This window comes from Saccostrea cucullata, unplaced genomic scaffold, assembly GCF_032062105.1.
Source record: "Saccostrea cucullata isolate Sc308-1 unplaced genomic scaffold, CSIRO_AGI_Scuc_v1 ctg146, whole genome shotgun sequence".
Classification (NCBI taxonomy): domain Eukaryota; kingdom Metazoa; phylum Mollusca; class Bivalvia; order Ostreida; family Ostreidae; genus Saccostrea; species Saccostrea cuccullata.
In genome coordinates, this window is record NW_026919274.1 from 1,413,593 (window position 1) to 1,435,663 (window position 22,071).

The window sequence follows — 22,071 nt, forward strand, 5'->3', positions numbered from 1 at the left end:
CTAGAAATTCGGATGGGGGTCAGTTACTATAACTGTGGTCAGCCTCCAAAAAGAAGGACCCTTTGTGAAACATATGGAGATAACAAACAGTATTCAAGATCAAAAGTCCATAAACTATACAAAAAAGGAGCAGAGCAAACATGGACCTCCAATTCATCATAGGTGGGATCAGGTGCCATGGAGGAGTGAGTATCCCCTGCCTACTGGTCACATCCGCAGTGTTCTCCTTGTCATGATCTGAAAGTAACAGGAAAATCCATCGTCAATTCAGTTTCTAAATGATGGACTAACAATTAGTATGAAAAACATCGGTCAGCATTTGACTCAATGATAAATTGTATTTGCTGACAAGGTCATTGTATTGGCCATAGAACTTACGAAATGATGACATTAAACGAGAGTGCCGACATTCTTGTTTCATCAACTTGTTTGTCATTAATTTACCTCATTTTAGAAATTGTTCATACATAAAGCATGCTCTTGCGTATCGAATCAATTGAGATATATAAACTCCGTATGCAGGTGATGAAGGTATATTGCTGCATAAGTAAGGGAAGAAGACGATTGTAAAGATAAAGACATCACGTTTATTACAGAACTTGGTTTTTAGATTACCATTAACGTCTTTTTTCAAGTAAAATATCCAAATATGAACAGATGTGTCAGACTCTGTGGTATCTTTTATCTTAAGCTCACTGAGATATATCGTATCGACATAAGAATGGAAATTCCCATTGTTAATTGACAATACGTCGTCGATATGCTAGTGTCTTAATGTCGAGTTGAAGGCCACAGCAAGTGTTTTCTTCCTTTCACGTATTACGATTTTGGCCAAATTCTGTTTCATATGAAAACAAAAATAGGTATTCTTAGAACGGGACACAATTAGTACCAATGGGAATTCCAAAAGATTGTTGGAAGACCTGGTCTCCAAAAACCGCATAGAGATAGTCAATCAGAAACGATCTTTTTGATGTCAACTTCAGAGTATGTCGAATCAGAATGTTTTATAATATTGTTTTGCAAATGTTTATTGACAAGGTACTAAGGACAGATGATACAAACAAGCTTTTGTCAAAAAGATTTGAAAATAACAACTTGGGTCATGTTTTAATGAGTAAAATGAATAAGTTTCACCGCGTAGTTTATGATTTTTTATTCAAAGTTTCATAAAAATGGGATTGGAAGTGAAAAATAATTATATATAGATTAATAAGAATGGTTTAGAAGGGAAGACTTTTGAACATCATATAAGCTTTACAATTTCTTTATATTCTAGAAATTTATTTTTTGCATCATTTGCAATGAAATTAGGCCAAAAAATATATACCAATCCAGGCATCCATTTTTTGTTTGTATCATCTGTCCTTAAGTAAAGGACAAGATAGGGTATTTGGCCCCAGATGTTGGGTGTCTTTTACAATGATCCAGCAGTTTATCCATAAAAACCTGTTGTCACCCCTGCCACAAAATGAGTATTGGTTCTAAGATTTAGAATATACAGAGGTCACAGAAGAGGTCAGGAAATAGGTCAATTTCCGGAAATTCTGGAAAATGTCCTACTTCTGCACCCTCTAGTCGCTTCCATGTAAGCTTTGATTCTAAATTAGTGCTTGTTTTGAAATAAGCATCATTTCAACTTCTTTACTACACATTATCATAATTTTACCACTGTTCTGATTTTTACATCAAATACTAGTAAGGGCCAGATTCGACCGTTACCCTATCTTGTCCTTTACGCGTTCCATTTTTATTGAAAAAGCAGCAGTCAATGATATTAAAAGCCTGGATTTTAATTTATCCTGGGGAATGGTTGTGTATAAAGTTGAAGAGTCGTTAAGTTTTAAAGCTGTTGATTTTGGTAAATTTTGCGATTTCAAATTGTCCAAAAGTTCCTTTGAATTTTTAAGTATCCACATTTGATTTACACCACTTCTTGAATACATTGTTGCACAAGTACTCTTGCAGTTTCTCATTCACTACTGTTAATATCTTGGTGAGGAGTAAAGAAAGGGGCTTGGTTGAGCATTTACTGGGTCTTTGTAAGGATTTTTATGTAGTTTTGGAATCCAATATAGATATGGTAGTTCAAATTCATTTTGATTCTTTGGGATCTTAAAAATATTCAAAACTGACATATGATCTTGAAGAATTTCTTCCTTCTTAGCTTCATGTACAGTGTATTTGGCAATCCATTTGTGATAGGCATCCAATACGAGGTAATCTCCCTGAGCAAACTTTTCTTACTACGACTTTGTTCTTACGATGAGACCGTGGGCGTGCTTGATTGGTAAGCTTGAATTTTTGGAATTGGCGGAATTACAATCAAGTTCGCCGGTATTCAATTCCGGCGCAGTTCTATCAATCCCGTATTGAGAGGTGGTGTGAAAGGAATTAAAGATGGCGACTACTGTGTACATTTGCTGAGAGTGCCGATTAAAACATGTATGCAGTTTTTCCCTGTATTTGGACGCTGATACATCATGTTAACGTTAATTGTTAAGTTCACCTACGAGCTGCAGACAGCAAACATCATATTCTGTTCTTTGTACAGCATTCACTCGCACTTTTATCTTCCATAAATCATTTAAAAAGAAGAAATTCTTTATTTGTTGAGCTACAGCCATATTGTGAACTAATTCCAATTCCAGTTTTACATGATTGGTAGAATTTTTGGAACTCTCGTAATTGAAATCTGACTTTACAATCATGCAAGCACACCCTGTATAAACCGAGGTCCCGTGTCGCAGTAGGTGCTGGCACGAAAAAGATCCCTTATTACTCAATGGCTGTAATTGTGTCGAGTATAAGTCAGAATTTGTAGATCTCCACTGTCAGAAGTGGGATCGGGTGCCATGGTGGAGTGAGCATCCCCTTCTGACCGGTCACACCCACCTGTCATAATCGGGAAATAACGGAAAAATCCCTTGTCAATTCAGTGTATAAATAATGGACTAACAAATAGTATGAAAAACGTCAGTCAACATTTGACTCACTTTTTATAGGAGAGGACTATCTAAGTTTTTGGAACAGTCCCCTTGACATATTGTCAATAAAATATGTTCAAAACAAACAAAACATTTTGCTATCGGTTTTATCCGTCTCCTTGTACGTCGTCTCTTATCCATTGGCATTTGAACATTTTCAGCTTTTTCTTCGGAACCACTCAAATGGTTCCAATATCGCCTTTGTATCTATAGGACTCGTTGCTATTTAACTGTATTTTAGAATAATTTTTTTAGTTCTACGTCTGGAAGTCCTAAGCATATTCACAGGTGTATAAATCAAATGTAGATTAAATAAAAAATACTTCAAAAATTTAAATCAGTAATTTTTTTCAAACGTCTATAAATTTAGAATATACGACTTTTCTACACTAAATTTACTACAATTCCTAGCGATAAATTATAAAGCAGGCTTTTTGATAACTTTTTTGATAAAGGAAACTTGGGTATTTTCACACCATATGACTACTCATCAACAAAATTACTTCAATAAAATCTTTCTGATTCTTCACACAAGTGCATGTACTAGTTCTGAAGTTGATATGAAAAGGATGCTGTAGTTCCGCATTGACAACAATTACGTAGCCTTCGAAGACCAAGTCTTCCAATAATCTGCTGGAATAGCGATGGGCACTAATTGTGCTTTTTTATTTGCCAATCCTTTTTATACTCTCTTGAAGCATACACTGAATTTTATTAAATACGTTTACATAAGAAGACATTTGACATGGGCTACAACTCGACATTCAATTGTATTGACGACATTTTATTCATGTGTCGACTCGATATATCCCAAAGAGTCTGCCACATCTGTTTCATTTTTGCATGTTTACCGACTAGATATGAAGCGACTAAATTTTATGACAAACGAGATGATTTTAGCTTTTCCATCGTCAACTTTCCTTATTTACCAGTATGTATAGTAATATTTCGCTTTGCCTGTTAACTTATTCGCTACTCAAGTGCAATCTCTGAATACGATAAATATTTAAACCAAGGAAGGCTACTCAAACATAAGTTTATGTTACAGGAATTTCATCAACGTCGTTTAAATTTAGTGTTTTATAAATTCAATGGTCATTATGATGACTTTTTTTTTTACAGCAAATATAACCTTTCACTGGGTGGTATATTTACTGACTTCTTTCATACAACTGTTCGACCTTTATTTTTGTACTGAATTTTACTACGGAATGTTTTGTCTACTTGAATAATACGAGTACATAGTCCGCGTTTGTGTCTGTTCACATATTTGTTTTGTTTGATATGTTTTAATGAGACCTATCCCTGTTCACCGTCTTCACCTTTTTTCATTTCAATCAATATTTGGTAGCTATAGGTTGGGGAACGAAAATTATTAATATATTTTATGGCTCCTGCTTCGAAGGCCAAGGTGATGATACTTAGAGCAACAAAATCAATATAATTTTTGAAAAATCTTTTTAACTGTTGGACATCAATCAGTCTAACTTTGAAATTCATGGTCCCAGTATCAAGGGTTCAGAAGTTAGCCTTGAAGTCTATAATTGATTAAATATTGGAAACGCATTGATTCATTCAAAATCGTCATCTCTCCTCCTAATATGCAAAATAAGTGACTGGATCAGCTTGGGCACATCTTCCACTGTGTTAGAGATTTTAATGTTAATGGGCGGGGCTCTATTGATATTATAATGAAAAAAACATTATTTCTGTGATAAAAAATTTCTCTTTGCTTTTTGTTTGAAGCAAACGACCTTAGTATATTGTTTTATAAGCAGCAGAGTCATTTCCAAAATCATGGTATTTATGACCCCAGGTTAGTGAGATCTGTTGTTAGAATTTGGCTTGATTGATTATAAAGTGAAAATGTCTTAATTCTTTAACAATTTTCTTCTCTGCTCTTGGTTATTAAGTAAACAAGTTAAGTATATATTTAAAATTAGCAAAGGTTCCTTGTCCAAAATTAAGAATTTTGCGGCCCCTGGGTTAGGGTTCTGTTGTGAGAGCGGGGTTCTATCATATACTAGTATACATAGAACAGTATGACATTTAACTCTGGACACGACACAGTCCAGACTTTTTACTACCATTTCTAATTATGATATCAAAAATATTTTTATATCACTTGGTGGGATTTCTTAGCAGTATTCCAGGGTCTCATGTTGAACTCACAAACATCTCCACTTCTAAAGATATGAAGTCCTAAAACTCAGAATCCCATGGGAGAATGGTGGGATTTTCAGTCCCACCAACTATCCCACCATTCTCCCATGGGTTTAAACCAAGGTCATGACTAGGAGTTGTTCTTTTGCAAAGTGCTTTATGGACTACTGAATTAAGAGTTCTTGTGCTGGGCAGGGCGATATTCTGCTTTGCTTTAATCACATATGATAAAAATCACAGTACTGAGTAAATAACATATTTTTTGGTCAATTAAATTAACCCAAACAAAAATCAATATGGTTTTCTATTTTTAGCTACAATATATATTTTGATTCTTTGATTTGCAATTAAACTTTAATCAGAAACTTATTTTGAGATTTCAAAGCTTGAAATTTCATAAATTCAATTAAGAAATAAGGTATCATTTTTTGAGTTTTATTGGGATGTAAAACGGGTTGGTCACGTGATCAAAAGGCTTTATGGAAGATTTGATGATGTGCCAATCCGTTTCACATCATCCCAATAAAACTCAAAAAATGATACCTTAATACTTATATTTACGTGTGTGACTGATTTATACTTTAAATTGCCTGATTGGTTGTTGATTATACCCCCAACTGAAAATATATACGAGTAGCTTTACCCCTAACTGAAATTGCTTCCTACGGGCCTGCAACTCTTGCCTTGACACCCCGCCCCCACTCCCACACAAAACACCAATTGCAGTTTTAAGCCGAATCGCTATTGATTGTCAAAAATAATAGGTCTGAGTTATAGATGACAATTTACAGGACCTACATATTTTATTTAGTGATGTAACCTAAATCATTAACGTCTCTCCAGTTGATAATTACAGTATCGAATTTCCCCCCCCCCCCCCCCCCCCCTGCCCCAAAAGAAAAAAAATCATCAGTAAGAGAAACGTATGTACAAATGATAGTTCATTATCAGCGTTTAAATTTAAAAATCTTATATATACAGGTCTGTACTTGGCTCTGACAATATTGTTGCGCATAAAATATTACCAATTTAGGCGAACATCATTACGAAGAAAATGGATAACTTGTAAAATGAGTTAGAGATGATTGTAAAACAAATAAAAATAAAGTAGATTAGTATGTAGACCAAATTAAACAAACAAAACAAAATTCATAAAAGTGAACAAAAAAAAAAAAAAACTGAAGGACGGGTGCCAGACACACCAGCGGTGGATCTGTTTTTGTATTGTATCAATGATTTGACAATAGTATTTAAGAAAGGTACGTACATAAAACAGATATCAGCGTTAAAAACTACTTATAATGTAAAAGACAACCTAGCTTGATCAAAACATCATTTATTCTCAATTACATACAAAAAATATTTAAATACACCAAAAAAACTTTGATATATATTTCACGCAGTGCTGCATACAGTACTGCTGAAGATTTTTTGCTTGCTAATTTGAACGCGCGGTAAGCTTTTTACGTCAAATCCTATTGTGACGTCAGCAAACCCGCGATCTACCTTAACGTGTGAAATGCATTATTTTTCAAACCCAACGGCATGTATGTAATCTACTGAACGCGCGTCGACCCTTTATGACGTCACTGAGAAATTACGTCGAACGTTTATCCACACGCACATCTATGACCTCTTGACCCCGTACCTGTATTTATTTAAGCATTGAATTCATATTTTTGGATGTCTTCGGTCCTATAACACACCTGGCCGTGCCGACAAATTGTTAGCGCGGTATGATAATTTGTCGGCACGACCAGGTGTGTTATAGGACCGAAGACATCCAAAAATATGAATTCAGTGCTTATATTTACATTCCCTAATTTTCCTTCTTCATAATTGCTTATTTCGTTAATCTCAAATGTGAATTTAGCGCCCTTCATAACTGCCGTGGTTAATAGATGTAAGAGCTGTTTGTGACGTCAAATGACGTTAGATGACGTTGCAAAGTTAAATGACTCAAACAAACATTGCGAGGAAAAAAGTGACAAATTAATTCTTAACGCACTTTACGTTAATTTTTACCTAAATTTTTCAGGGTAAAAGTTTTTCATTAAATTGAAATAAAACATTTTACATTTTAGTGTTCTTAGAGTATTGAAAATGCATATAGTTCCTACTGTGTATTCTAACGCGCGGTGACAAGGTTTCGCGTGTATTATAGAAATTTGAACGTCGTGGATTTCTAATGGATTTCATAAGGAAAATTACACTGAATGTAAATATACAGTTGTAAAAACGCTTGCTTTCAGTAGTGTTATATAAAGGAAAACATTTGCAAATGTAAATATTAAGAATTATGTAAACTTTGAAAACAATTTGTTGATATACAAGTAATAGTTCTATTTAAATTTAGAATATGATATTCATAAAAATGTGAGTACAATAACATAGGAGGGTTCGAGTATACTACTGTACAATTAAAATGACGAGGAAGTACACCCCGTCTGTTAAAACTTTTGGAGTTTATAAATATATCAATGATAAACAGATAGAAAGTATCACTTGGAAACAAATATTTACAAAAAAATTTCTTGAGAAAAAAAATATCAAAAAATTCGAATATCGAAAAAAAATCCACCTGCTTATAATTCTGGACCCGGTTGTATCAACGACACATTGAAAATTATCAGTTTAATGAAGCTTTAATCATTCATTAAATATTGATACAACCGGATCCTGTACTTTTAATCAAAATCATAATTGCAGTGATAATATATGTTTATCAATGAAGGGCAAGTTAGTTTCTGAAAGGCTGTTATTGATCGCATGAAATGTATAAATACAAGACCCCTATAAAATCTGCCATTTGCAATGTACTTTTGGTTTCAAATCTTAATATTTGGACAAAATAAAAAGGGAAAACAGCTTTCCAGAGGCTATCGAAGTCCAACTTGTCCTTCATTGATAAACAAATATTGTTTCTGCAATGATGGCTCTCGCTAAAAGTACAGAATTAATTAGGTGTAAAAAAAAAAATATGCTTTTTTAAAAATGATTTTTTCTCGATAAATATGTATTATCAAGTGATATTTTCTATCTTTTTAATCAATGATATATTTATAAACTGTAAAAGTTTTAACTTTCTTAACCACGTAGTTTTGGAGTTATAGTAAAAAAAAAATTGAAATCTCAAAATGTGTCTCCAGCCCCCAGCTTCACCACCTTGTTTTAAGTCCTTCAAATTCTCTATGCAACAAGTTTTAGATTTATCGAGCAAATATATTTGTTGCTGTTGTGCTTTCTCAATGGCTCCCTCTGAAACAATTATTTGTAATTGCTAGAACAGGAAACCTTAGAGTACTCCTGCTGTATTGTAACACAAATACCCTCTAAACTATGACATTATGAACGTTTTAGATCAAGAAACTGTGCTTTTCTTTTATTAGAGGGTGGAAAACCTTTCCCATGGAATAAATACATCCTGTTTATGGTTTGTAGAGTTCGAAAATAAAAAAGACTGTTAAGCAAGCACTGTTAAAGTGCCTTAAAATCGATTAGACCATGTTAGTTTCTACATCTTGACACTAACACAAGCAGGAATGTTCTTACAACACATTAATCCGGAACTGGCCTGAGATCAGATACACCATTAAAAGTACAATGTGATTAATAGCAACTTTGCAACAGACACTTCTCAAACTGTTGAAATTATATGTATGAATTGTGCAATCAGGATATTTGCTCTTGAAATATTGCAACAAAATCATGCCCTTTTTCGCCTGACTTTACGTAACTTAATTGGCCGTATACATAAGTCTGGTACATGTGTAAGACAGCCCAAAAGAGTCAGATAAGTTACCATATCCTCTATTTTATTAAAGATGTATAAGATAGAGACATACATGTATAAAGATTGATAAAGTTGAAAGTAATACGTATGGTCACAAGGAAGGAGAAAGGCAAAATTACTGTTACAGTGTAACTGTCCACAAATTTGTTTCAGTGCATTAATTTGGCGTTATTAAAGTTGACAATAATTTGAAGTAAAGGGGAAAAAAGTCAATAAAGGAGTAGAAAAGCTCAACTTAAAGTTAAAAAGCGAAGATAAATGTTAAAATGCAAATGTCGATATTTAAGTTGTAGTGAATGCTCAACTTTTAAGTTGGAGAAGCCAAGATTGAAAGTAAAAAAGCTAAGACCTTTAAGGTTAAATTTCGAATAACCAACGTTCTTTTTGTGGAAAAAGCCATGATTCAAGTTAGGAAAGCTAACCTTTAAGCTACTAGTATACAATAATGAATTATACTGTAGGTCGTAAGATCTTTTCATGCTTTAATAGAAAGTTAAGTTTATGGAGTATTTAGACATAGTCAGGTCCCAGTAAGTGTCCCTTGTATATCTTTGTTTCACTTACAAGGCTTTTCAGAAATTTTAATACCAGACACGATTTTGCAAGATCATATCTACAACGCAATTAACTGCCTTACAAGATGAGCATGGAATTCATTTACAATTAACCCAAATATAAAATACTTCAGATTAAAAAATATGTTTATTTCTACTTTAGAAGAAAAAAAAAATGATGACAAAAACGCATTAAGTCATGATGTTATGTGGTACAAATACTAAAACATTTAGACAAAGCACTCTAATAGTGCATAGGTATTGATCTTTTGAGTAAAGACTACAAAATGGTATCAATAAATCAGTAAAATAAAATTTAAAAAATCAGGGTTCAGTGCACATTGCAAAATCTGCATTTTAAAAATATTTTGAATGGTTGGTCGTTATTTAATAATATATTTTAGACATTTTCATATTGAAATATTATAAATGTACTTGAAATTATTACAGAATATTTACATTACAGCAAGCGTTGACAGAGATGTTAGGAGGGAACGGATTAAGAAATTACTGACTAGAGTTGAAGCTTTGTGTTTTTCTTAGTCTTTTGATAATTTAAAGATTCTCGTCCCATCCAGTCCAAAATCACTTAATGACTGTTGGTGAAAGTTTGCTTTGCAACGAAGTTTGTTGAGTTTGCAATTTAACTTGCTGATTTCATCTTGAAATGTTTAACAATAGTTTTTAAAATTAATTGTTTTTCTTGCATTGACGTCTTTTCTACCCTTACCATCACTAATACAAGTATGTATGTTCTTCAACATGAAATCTATGGAGACAAGGAACAACATTCTATCTAAAAAGTCCATTTATACAATACAGTTCAGGGTCAGAGCAAATACAGACCTCTAATACAGTAGAGGTGAGATCAGATGCCATGAGGAGTGAACATCCCCTGCTGACCGGTCACACCAGCCGTGTACTCCTTGTCATGATCGGGAAATAACGAAAAAATCCGCCGCCAATTTAGTGTGTAAATAATGATCTAACAATAAGTGTGAAAAAAGTCAGTCTGCACTTGATTTAATGACATATTGTATTTGCTGACAAGGTCATTGTATCGTCCATAGAACTTGCGAAATGATGACTTTAAAGGAGTCTGTTGTTGACTTTCTTGTTTCAGCAACTTATTTTGTCAATTTTTTTTTATATATATTTTCCGAACTTTTTTTGATGTTCACTGAATGTGACATCTGAGCTTTTTAAAATGTTTATTGCTAACAACTTTTTCCTCTCAATTTTCAGACACATTATATACTGAAAGGAAAAAGAAACGCAGGGTAGCACAATATGCGATTTTTTTCTTTTGACCGCATGACCAAAAATTACGAAATTTTGAAATATATGACGTAACGTAGGGAAAGTGTTAACAAACAAAAAAACCTTGTAACTTGAGCCTACAAGTTTGTCAAAAATCATCTTGTACCATTTGATGAACTCAAGGTATACAAATTGTTTTTCAATCTTGTAACAGTTGACGGAAGTTCCATTGGGTCTTGCATGCCTAAGTAAGGACAAAGCAATTCATTAAGGGTTGCTGTGCAGTCGCTAGTAAATTTTCCCCATAGAGCCTCCTAGTCCTCGTCAGAGAGGGCCATGAATGAAATTTTTGTAATTTCCTTACATGGTAATAAGTCCTCGAACATTAATGTTCTAAAATTTTTTCCCATTTATATTTTGCTCTTAGTCATATTTTAAATTGCTAAACTTTTAATTCCGGAATGAATAAAGGAACTGTTCATGCCTAAATGTACATGCATTTCTTTTAATTACCTGTTAATGTTTCTCATATATTTGAGGTAGGCGGGAGAACAATACTATCGCACTCTAAAAAAAGTTTTACTTGTTTTTAAAATAAGATATTAGATTAAGAAAAACTAGTAATTATTAGTAATCCATTTAGTCAGAATAGCAAGTAAATGACTATCATGGTTAGTAATTGTAAACATAATTAGTAATAAGGATGAATTCATTTACTTATGAAATGATTTACTAAGTATCAATAGAATTACTTAAACTATAGGAATTATATTACTTAGTAAATGAACTACTCATTTTTGGTAAATTATTATTACTTAATTTAGAGATAATATGCTTTCTATTTACTAAATTTTATGAATTATTACTAAGTAAATGTAATACTGACATTTATTAAAATCTAGAATATTATTACTTAAAAGAATACTAAGTAAATGAAATACTTATCATATTAACTAAAATCGACATTATTTACTAGAAACACTGCAAGGTACCAACCCTCTGATAAGAGAGATAATTTTGAAAGTACAACATGTGAGTACTACTCACAGTTTTCTTTATCAGAATTCCCTTATCGAGCCCTCTGAGTAGTTTCTTAGACAAGATCTACTTCTGACGGAAACAATTATACTTTCTATTTCTTTTGCCAATTTCTTTGTAATTGTTTTATTATATCATTTGATTCCAACACCAAAAGCCTTATCAACTGAATATGTTGTATCTTTTTAAGGACCATTTTAAAAATAGTTTAATGTTTCAAGTACTTAATACAGCATTTTTATTAGTATGACTTTTTTTCACATGAAGGAATATTTAGAAGAAAGATAACTCCTCCTCAAAGACAATTAATATGATTCCAGCCAAAACTCTATTTTACATTTCAAGAATTCAATCCCAATAGTGATTAGACTACCATATTTAAGTAATTACTGCTCTGAATTCTCCTTGATTTAGTAAATAAATTATTAATTTAAATAAATCAATCAAATACAAATTAAACAAGATGTGTTTGTGAAACACTGATGCCCCTGTATGGCAACATAGCAAAGGTTAATCTTTTCTTATATGCAAATTTAATATATTGGTATTTCTTGATATCTCCAAGGTCAAGGTAATTGGTATCTAATGAAAGGTCTTGCCACAAAAAATACATATGTGAAATATGGAAACACTAGCCCCAACCCTTCAGAAGTTATGGTCAAGGTTACCAATTTTGAAATTTAGGTCAAACTCCAAGGTTCTAGGACAAAAGGTCAGATTTGGTGGTACCCAAAGAAAGGTATTGTCACAAGGATGAAATATGTAAAGTATGAATGCACTAACCCTAATTATTTTAAAGTTATAGTCAAGGATTGCTTTTTAAAAGTGGGTCAATCTCCAAGGTCAAGGTCAAAGGGTCAAAGTTCTTGATATCCAATAAATGGTCTTCTTACAGGGATTACATATATGTAAGTATGAAAGCACTACTCCTTACCGTTCAAAAGTTATGGCCAAGGTTAAAGTTTTTTCACAAGGATGGAAATCTCCATGGTCAAGGTCAAAAGGTCATAGTTGTTGGAATCCAATGAAAGTTCTTTCAACAAAAAATGTATATGTGAAGTATAAATGTCCTGGTATTTACTGTTCAAAAGATTTGGCTAAAGAAAAAGTTTGGATTTTTTGTGTAAAAGTGAGTCAAACTCCAAGGTCAAGGTCAAATTTGGTGATACTCAAAGAAAGGTCTTGTCACAAGAAATACACAGGTGAAATTTATATGAAAGTCATAACTCTGCTTAATCAAAAGTTATGGGCAAGGTTAAAGTTTTTGCTGATAAACAGACAAACAGAGAGAGACAGCTAGACAGACAGAGAGACAGACAGACGGACACGACAAGAACTATACACCCCCAAAACTTCGTTTACAGGGGCAAAAAAAATATAAGTTATATAAAGTAAATAGTGGTAAAATGTAAGTAAAGACATAAGTTATTACTTATATACACAAATTTAAGTAAATATAAATTACTAAGTAAAACTTTTTAGTGTGTAAGTAAAACAATTCTTTAAAATACAAAAATCAAGTAAAACGTTTGAATTTAGCAATTGACATATATTTCAGTAATTGGTTTAAAATTTAAAGTAAATGCTTAGTAATTATCTATTACTTATCTTTGTTATTTCAAGTAAAAAATGACTACTAAGTAAAACTTTTTTTAAGAGTGCGTTCGTAGTTCTTTAATTTTTAGAGATTTTTTTCGGTCTGGTATTTAATGTGATACATAAGTATATAGATACATTAGATGGTTAGTCTACCGTTCTTTTAAACAGAATACTGTATAAAATGTTATTTTCTCCCCTATTATTTCACCCTCTCATATGGTTTTTGATTCGCCCAGTCACCGCTCTGATTAGGAAATTATACCGTTTTCTTTGAATTCGTTTTTTTAAAAAATCGCCCACTTGTGGCTACGACGAAGAGCGCGCAAATAAAACGGAAAGGGATATTTCCCTGTTTATACAATGTACTTATATTCGTTAATACAGGAGCTGGTACATGAATAATCCGATTTGGATTGCAAGGGGCTGGCTTTAGTCAGACTGCAATGCAGATACATATATATGTTATAACTTTCCAAGGTACCATATAGAACCTCATTTTTAGCCCGATTTTCCCACGACATTAAAAGTGCAACATTTAACTGCATCGATTTGGAAACAATGATAAATTTATTTTTCTTGCATAATCATGTGGAATCTAAATGGAAATCCAAAATAGCAATGCTTATTTTGGTAGATTTTGTTTGAAAAGGAGTTGTAAATAAAACAAATCTTTCTTTACCATATATTTCATACATTTAAGGAAGATCAATATTGAGAAATGAAATGATCTACTATAAGCCTGACATGTAAGGTGTTTTAAAATTCTTAATGAAAAAAAAATATTTTGTGAAATCACCTATTTCCGTGCATGGGGGTTTAATTTTCGTGGTTTTCAAGGTTTAAAGAGATCCATGAATTTATGTCCACCACAAAATGTATTCTTTCACATATATTTCTACTGAACAATTCTTCAGCCTCAAAATCAAATCCACATGAACCAATATATTTTCCTAAAACCACAAAAATTTGACCCCTCGAAAATATGTAATTTTAGAGTACATAGAAAACATTAAGGTATTACATTGACATATAATATAAATTTGTGTGCTATTCTTTTCCTGGCCAAAAAAAATCACAATTTTTCGAATCTATGAAAAACATATAGATCTAGAAATCTTTAAAAAGACATGTGGTTCCAACTTATTTTCTCTCAACTGTTATGAGTCAAATGTAAAAAAAGAAGTCTCAACCCTCCGACTATTCAGTATAAATGACAGATGAATTTGTACGATGTCGTTCCTGTAGAAGTCTCTTGCAACCAAGTGGCCTTGTCCGTCCGCAGGTAGTCGCCATTACTGCCGGGTTCCCCATCGTCCCATTTAAAGTAGGTCATCAACTGTCCGTCATCATCAACGAAATTAGAACCACCAGATCGCGTCCCCTGCAGGTAGATAGGTCCCGCACGGTATGTATCTGTAACAAGTTTTAAAAATAATGTGGTTATTTTAAGCATATTACCCTGTTACATTGATTATCTTATTTCATCCAAACTTACAGTGCAATCGCTCTTGGTCCATTTCCTTCTAAAATGAACACAAAGTTTTTAAAAGTAATTCATTTTAATTATAAAATAATGAAAATTTCTTTCATCCATTTACGTTTTCCCCGATCATGACAAGGAGCTGACGACGGGGATGCTCATTTCTCCATGGTGCCTGATCCCACATTTGATGTTTTTCGAGTTCAGTACTTGCTCGGCTCCAAAGATCCTTTGTATTATTTGTTTGAAAGAACGAGGGCGCTTTTGATTGGCATTCGGCAGGAATCTGGGCGTAATTGAAAAGTGAAAATTCTATCGACATGTCACATAAAATTCTAACATTTTTTTATTTATCGGGTTCCTGTGCAACAGGAAAGGAAAATATTTTCCCGAAAATGAGCTTTGATTTGCTAAAAAATAACTTGAAAATTGGCCAGATCAGGGGCGTGTTTCACAAACGTTTCCTAAGATACGTCGTAAGACATAACTTAAGATATGCCTAAGTTATAACTTAGGAAGTTCCTAAGATTTGTCACAACTGTTTCACGAAACAATCTTATCTTAAATTTTTCCTAAGTCATTTCTTAAGTTGTACCTTTATAAGGACTAATGTAATAACTTCTCCGCTCTATCTACAACTCTCAGTATGTCAGTCTGGGTTATATTTTGAGCTTCAAAAAGGGAGGGGATTATCCCCACTTTCGAAGGACTTGGACAGAAGTAAGTTTTACTTTACGAAGTTTGCTGCTAGAACTGAGCATTCACAGACACACCCTTTCAAGCATTCTTCCCTTCCGAGCACACGACATTTGTATTTTTTAAGAATATTGTTCCACGTTTTATACGTTTACTTTTTTTGCTCTTTATAAGGTATCGATCCCAGGTATTGTTTTTTAATACTATACTTTTCTACTTGTCAATTATTGAATGAAAGTTTAAAATGATTGCTTCGTAGTGAACACATATGAGGTCAATAAAAAAATGCTTTTCTAATGACTGTTCTACGTTAGTTGTTCGTGCTGTGTAAAGCTTTCTCACATATATAAAAAAAGAATGCCATGCTAGAATAAAATCCCAACTGCGACTACAGATATGAAAATACTAAAAAAAAGAAATTAAAAAAGAAATTTATTGAAATCTCTTGCACAACTATACATTGTATTAAGCTGGGAGCATAACTGGTTGTAATCTCATGGCCGTATGAACTGGAGGAGCACGGGAGGGGTGTATAATAATAATTTTTCCTATGTATGGAATATTATAGAAAACTAAACTGCGTTATGGTTGTGTCTTCTCAATAAAAAAGCCCTAGAGGAAATTATATGCAACCATTCTTTGGAGAAACATCTATTTATCCGGAGCTTGGTTGGGGGTTCATCAAAAACCATATACTTATCTAAAGTGAACAAGTGTTTCTATTCATCTAAAATATCCTTTTTCAAATTCTATTTTAATATCCATTAAAATACTAGTAATATATACATAATATATATACATATATGTACATGTACATGTATATAAAAACATTATATATGCATGCATGTAAACTAGTATCAAATCATGTGCTATTTTTTGTTAACAAAGGCGTGCTCTTCAAATGATGGGGAATTATTCCAGTATGTGTACATCTATTTCGCCAACTTCAATTTTGTGAATTGACATTTTTATATACCTTGGACAAATTTTGATACATGTTGGCCAATTATTGAAATCCTAGTATTCACTTGCAAAGTAAAGCAGTTTTAACCTGGAGAGAACACAATCATCCATATACTAGTAGTTCATTGGATTTTCTCTCCCCAAACACATTCTCTCTCTCCATAAGAAATATTGGATATGCAGTCGGAATATTTAGTTTCTTCCTAAGTCATCGATTTACCTGTCCACAAGTTATGACATAACTTAAGAATATCCTAAGATAAGACGAGGTTAGTGAAACGGATAAGTAATGAACTTAGGAAAAAGTTCTTTCCTAAGATATAACTTAGTCCTACGTAGGCTTTGTGAAACGCGCCCCTGATATTTGGTACAAAATGGTACATTTTTAAACACGTTTATCTAAAATTTTTCTATCTCTGGGTCTTCTCTCTTTCATTTTTAAACGTTATTTGTGTGTATTGTAATTCAAAGAAACAAATACACATTTTTAAAAAATGGAACAAAGACCCAGAGACCACGAAAAATGAACTTTTCCCCCAAAAATGTGTGAATGTGGTGCTTCTTTGTCCTTTTAAAATCAGCCATATGCGGGTAGCGGTGATAGCTCAGTATGTTGGGCTACCTGTTCACTGCACTCGAAGCGAAAAGTTTTTGGTTCGAGCCTTGCATGGGGCGTTAATTTTTTTTTTCATGCAAACAACCATTTATTTTGTCAATTTCTTTTTATGTACTGATCTTATGATGTATTAAAATTTTGAATTAGATAAATTTTGGTTCAGTTTGGTTCTCGAGCGAAATCAATACTAATCGTCTATTCTATAATGTAAATGTACACGTATCATGCATCTATGCATTAAATATTTAGGTGTTTATTTTTTTGTGAAACATTACTATGTTATAGTACCCCCTAGGAAAAACGGACATAAATGTTACAATCTCACAAAGTCTTTCAAACTAAAAGAAAAAAAAAAACTATGGACGTGTTTGTAAAATCTGACCAGCTATGTTCAGCCAACCAAATCCTGGACATTTAAACCATATATGTTTCGTACAAATGATTCCTGCAGATCACACGCCAATTAAATGCGCCCATCTTCTTTAAGCTTAAATACTCTTCGTTACCACCATATTTCATTTCATTCTAAAAGATTTTAGCTTGAAACAGTTACATGTTAACTTAAGTAGTAAATGTTATTTTAGTCCATATTGAAATCGCAGCCTCAAAACGAATCGGTGTGTCTGATACTCTTGCCTTTGAATTAAGAAGAATAAGATGAAGAAAAATTAAGGAGAAGTAGATGGAGAAGAATGGAAAATAAAACAAAACAAACCAGAACACTTATTTAATTTTTTTCTTCAGACAAAAAAATTATCTGAATAATAGAAACGAAATAAATGTTGTTATCTTGTTCAATTACCTATTACTTGAACTGCAAAGTTGTATGTATCATCCGAGTCAACGAGCAACAGGCGGCTCTTTGCGTGTTCTGACTGACATTTTGCTGTGGCATTAAGGACATTAAGTTTGGATCCATGAAGATGATAACATATACCATAAACAAAATCCCAGATATAGCCAAGCTGTTCCAGTGAATAGCACAAACCTGTTAAGGAATATGATGGTTACACAGTGAGTTCTTCGTGTTAATAAACATAACTTAATGTATCATGAGAAAAATGTTACCATAAAGTCAAGTTTTACTGTAGACCCTCTAACAAGTCCGTGTTAGCTCTGCTCCCAATTTGTAATGTTTTAACGTAGGATTCTTCCCACATTTCTTGTATTTAAAAATTAATGAAATTTTCACAGAATCGAGAAGATAATATTACTAAGTGATGATATCAGGGAGATTAAATTTGTTCTAATTTAATATTAGAGGAAGGGTCAGGTCAAGGTCATTACCTTTTTCCTGGAAATTAAGAATAAAAAAATACTGTTTCAAATCATGCAATCCCTTCTTGTAATTCAAAAGACTGAATGTTTTCTTTTTTCATAGAAAGATACTACCATATAGGGCCTATAAGATGATATCACCAAATTGACATGGATAATTTTAAATAAAATGGATATTTGCTAATCCGAATTTCCTCTACTTTTCTTAAATTTTTATGATTAATTAGTTATTTTTATAATGCTTCCTATACTTAACTTTTCCCCATTTTCACATATAGTAAAGTTGTCACATAAAGGTACGAAATGATAAAAAAAACTAAAAATTTTGATCGTTTACTAAGAGAGAAATAACACTTTTTACGGATTTTTGGCTCAAATCTGTACTTATATTTGAAGTATTTAAAAGCCAACATAGTTCTACTATGTATGAAAAATCTTATTTATTTGATATATTTTGAAACTTTAGTCTCTTATTATTAATTTAACTTACATTTGAAAATTTCGTCTAGTCTTTGCATTGCATTGCATAAAAATTATGACTAAATTCAATGTTCTATGATAATTCTGAGAGCCAGAAAAGAAGATATTTTCATACGCCACCATTCCGCCAAAAATATAGTCCCTGCTAGTTTTCAAACGCAGTTGACCATTTCTATTTAAAATTGTATAATTGTGATGAGGAAAGATAAATATGGTCTTTTAAATCTCTTACATCTAAATATATAAGACATATCAACAAATGTACATTGAATATTCCATCTAGTGAGAAACCAGAGAAGAATCCCATCTTAATGGACTTCTGATCTTGATTATTGATCGTTATGTCCAAAGTCATTAAAAGTATATAATTGTATATATCATTTTTTGTTTGATCAGATTTAAAGTTTACATTAAATATGATTTTTTTAAATCAGAGAACACAAAGAACAGTGCATAAAACGTTTCTTTCATCAATATATTAGATTAATATACACACCTAGCATCGAGCTAACAGAGGGTTCAGTCGCAGCATAGGTAGTATCCTTTTGACTCCATTGGGTTGACATTTCTGCAGTTGTTGGCGGGAATTGGTCAAGAAGAAAATAGCGCGTTCCATGCATTTGGATTAAGCTTGCAGAATTCTGAGAAAACGCTGTTGAATGACCCCGACAAATCAATGGTGAATAAAAGACTGATACACAGGTTTTGACATATATACATTGAAGAACACACTCAAGAAGACGATGTTTCGGTGAAAACACGAATTCCTGGTCAAAGCTTACTTTATCATCCAGATACCTTATATGTTTATATTTGGAAATACTTGTGCCTACTTTCGTTGAACTGATTTTAGTTACAAGAATTAAAACCAACAAAGACACAAAGGATTCAGGAATTATAAACATATTTTTTCATGTCACATTTCTGATCTTTACAGTATGTTTCTCCTGATGATTTGAATAACACTGCTAATGAAATCCCGTAATATTGAACTCTATTATCAGAGTGATTCTAGATTTAAATGCTCGCCAATCTCATGAATTGGAATTCATATGATAAATTTAACAAATCGATTTTGACAAATTAAAATCGTTATAAGAAATTAAAAAAAACAGATTACACCGAAATAAATTGTAGTTACATGTACTTTCATTTATATGTCGACTCAATATATCCCAGTGAGTTTGAAATAAACGACACAACATCTGTTTCATATTGGGATGAATTACTGAATGCAGACAATTAAAAGAGCTTTTAGCGTTGTCAAATTTCATTATACATGTATATGTAAACATATTCTGCTTTTCCTTGCAGGTTTACTTTTCCAACTTACTTGATAATCAAGAGTATGCTGTTATATTAGTTCTTAGACAAAGGCAGGTTACTGACAAAGAAGTTTATGTTATTGGTATTTTAACTAACTCTTTTAAAGTCAGCAGTAGTCAATTCTACAATCGCTATAAAGATATTGTTAACAAATACAACTTATCATTAGGCCGTATTAGAGCTGACTTGTTTTATACTAAATGTAAGCCTATGGCGTTTGATTTTATAATGTATTTGACTGTATTAATGTATCAAAGCCATAGGGCTCTCAGTGGATTATAGAACAAGCGTAAACTGGCCCCAACCAGGTTATACTCGAATAATTTGGCCAAGATTAAGTTATTAAACATCTGTGGTTGTAAGATTTCGTTGATTTTTAGAAGTTCAAATTTGCCGCTCAATAATACAACCGTAGTAAAGTGTAATGGGTAGCGTATGTGGCCATGCCTACTATAGTCGAATCAGAGGGGATATTGGAAAGTGGACTCTTCCAATAGGCTGATCACCCCTCTGAGTAAATAGAATGGTCCGTAGGTATATAAAGGAGACGCTGGCAGCTGCCAGGCATTATTCTGACGGAATCAGACTGAATCAGTTGTTCAGATTGGAAGATAGAAGAAGAAAGCGCAAGGTAATAAAGTCATTACTTGAAATAAAAAAAATAATAAAGCAAAGGTTAAAAGCGCATTAGTGGAAAGAGAACAGTCTAGAGGAATTGTGGTGAGGTACCAGGGCGAAGTAATTCTGCATAAGGGTGAAAGAACCTGGTGCTTCACTTAACAATAGGAACTCTGACTATTCCAGGAACACAGTGCAAGTTACCTTGCTCAGAACCACGGCCTACCATTGAAATTAATTGTACATAGTTCCAATCAATAATAACTCAGATAGAGTAAGAGGAAAAACACATATATATTAATAAAGAACCCTTGTCCCTTGTAGAACCCAGTAGGTTTACACGTTACATTTTGGTGGCAGCCGGTCAAGGGATAGGGTATTTAATTTAGTTTGATTTTAATTAGAAATTAATAACATTTGGTAGAAAATTCTTGATTTTGTAATTGTTACTTGTTAAAAAGTTGTTTGGGGTAGGCTGTTTAGAAAAGACCAAGTGCCGTGAAGGTACCACGTACAATTTAGGATCCGTGACACTGTACCTATATAAAAGAAAGAACTTTGTTCAAGGGTACTGTGTCCTGTGTACTCGGTTACTTTGTATCAGGAACCGTGTTCTGTTTCATGATTAAGGGTACTGGGTATCTGTTTACAGTGTACAGAACTGTTGTATAAAGTGTTAGACTTACGAAAACCCCAGTACTATCACTAATATGAATATACCGATATTGGAAAGGGAAATTCTAGGGGATCTCGAGGAGATAGATGACAAAAGGCAAAAACTTAGGGAAACGTTAGAGACCTTAAGATCAACACCGTCCATTCACAAATCCAAGTAATCTCCATTTTCTGTTATCCGAGACTCGGGTGTAGACATGAAGCAGGAAAACGTAGACGATACAGCAGACGAGTTTTGTCAAAAGTACTTACGTCCGTCTTACCCCACCAGCAGTACCTACGGTCGTTACACAGGAACTACAGCGGCTAACTACAGAGGATGGGAAACTCCGAAATATACCTCTGCTAATCTAGAGGAACGAGGTGATCGACCAAAGGATGGTAGTTATGAACTACACAAAGACACTTGGAGCAAGGGGTCTCTTGATAAAGATTATCAATTTTACCAAAGAGTTTCTACACCCAAGCCACATTCTGAATTACCGGAAACCAAGGCTACGACAACTCCAACAAGTGTTACATGGAGCTTCACAAAAAACAGTAGT

At 33.0% G+C, this 22,071-nt stretch overlaps 1 protein-coding gene across 1 annotated transcript; it reads right to left on the reverse strand.

Moving 5' to 3' along the window:
• Positions 1 to 14,595: 14,595 nt before the first annotated feature.
• On the reverse strand, positions 14,596 to 19,714 carry LOC134283635 (uncharacterized). The gene is made up of 3 exons (XM_062766138.1): positions 19,404 to 19,714; positions 17,952 to 18,137; positions 14,596 to 14,807 (listed from the first exon to the last, which is right to left on the reverse strand). The coding sequence occupies exons 1-3, from the start codon at positions 19,525 to 19,527 to the stop codon at positions 14,596 to 14,598; spliced, it is 522 nt and encodes a 173-aa protein (XP_062622122.1). The 5' UTR covers positions 19,528 to 19,714.
• Between the last annotated feature and the right edge of the window lie 2,357 nt (positions 19,715 to 22,071).

Coding starts and splice junctions, on each gene's coding strand:
- LOC134283635 (XM_062766138.1), bottom strand. CDS start 19,527: ATGCATGGAACGCGCTATTTTCTTCTTGACCAATTCCCGCCAACAACT. Junction 18,138..19,403: donor CTCTGTTAGCTCGATGCTAG/GTGTGTATATTA, acceptor ATTCCTTAACAG/GTTTGTGCTATTCACTGGAA. Junction 14,808..17,951: donor CTTTGCAGTTCAAGTAATAG/GTAATTGAACAA, acceptor AACTTGTTACAG/ATACATACCGTGCGGGACCT.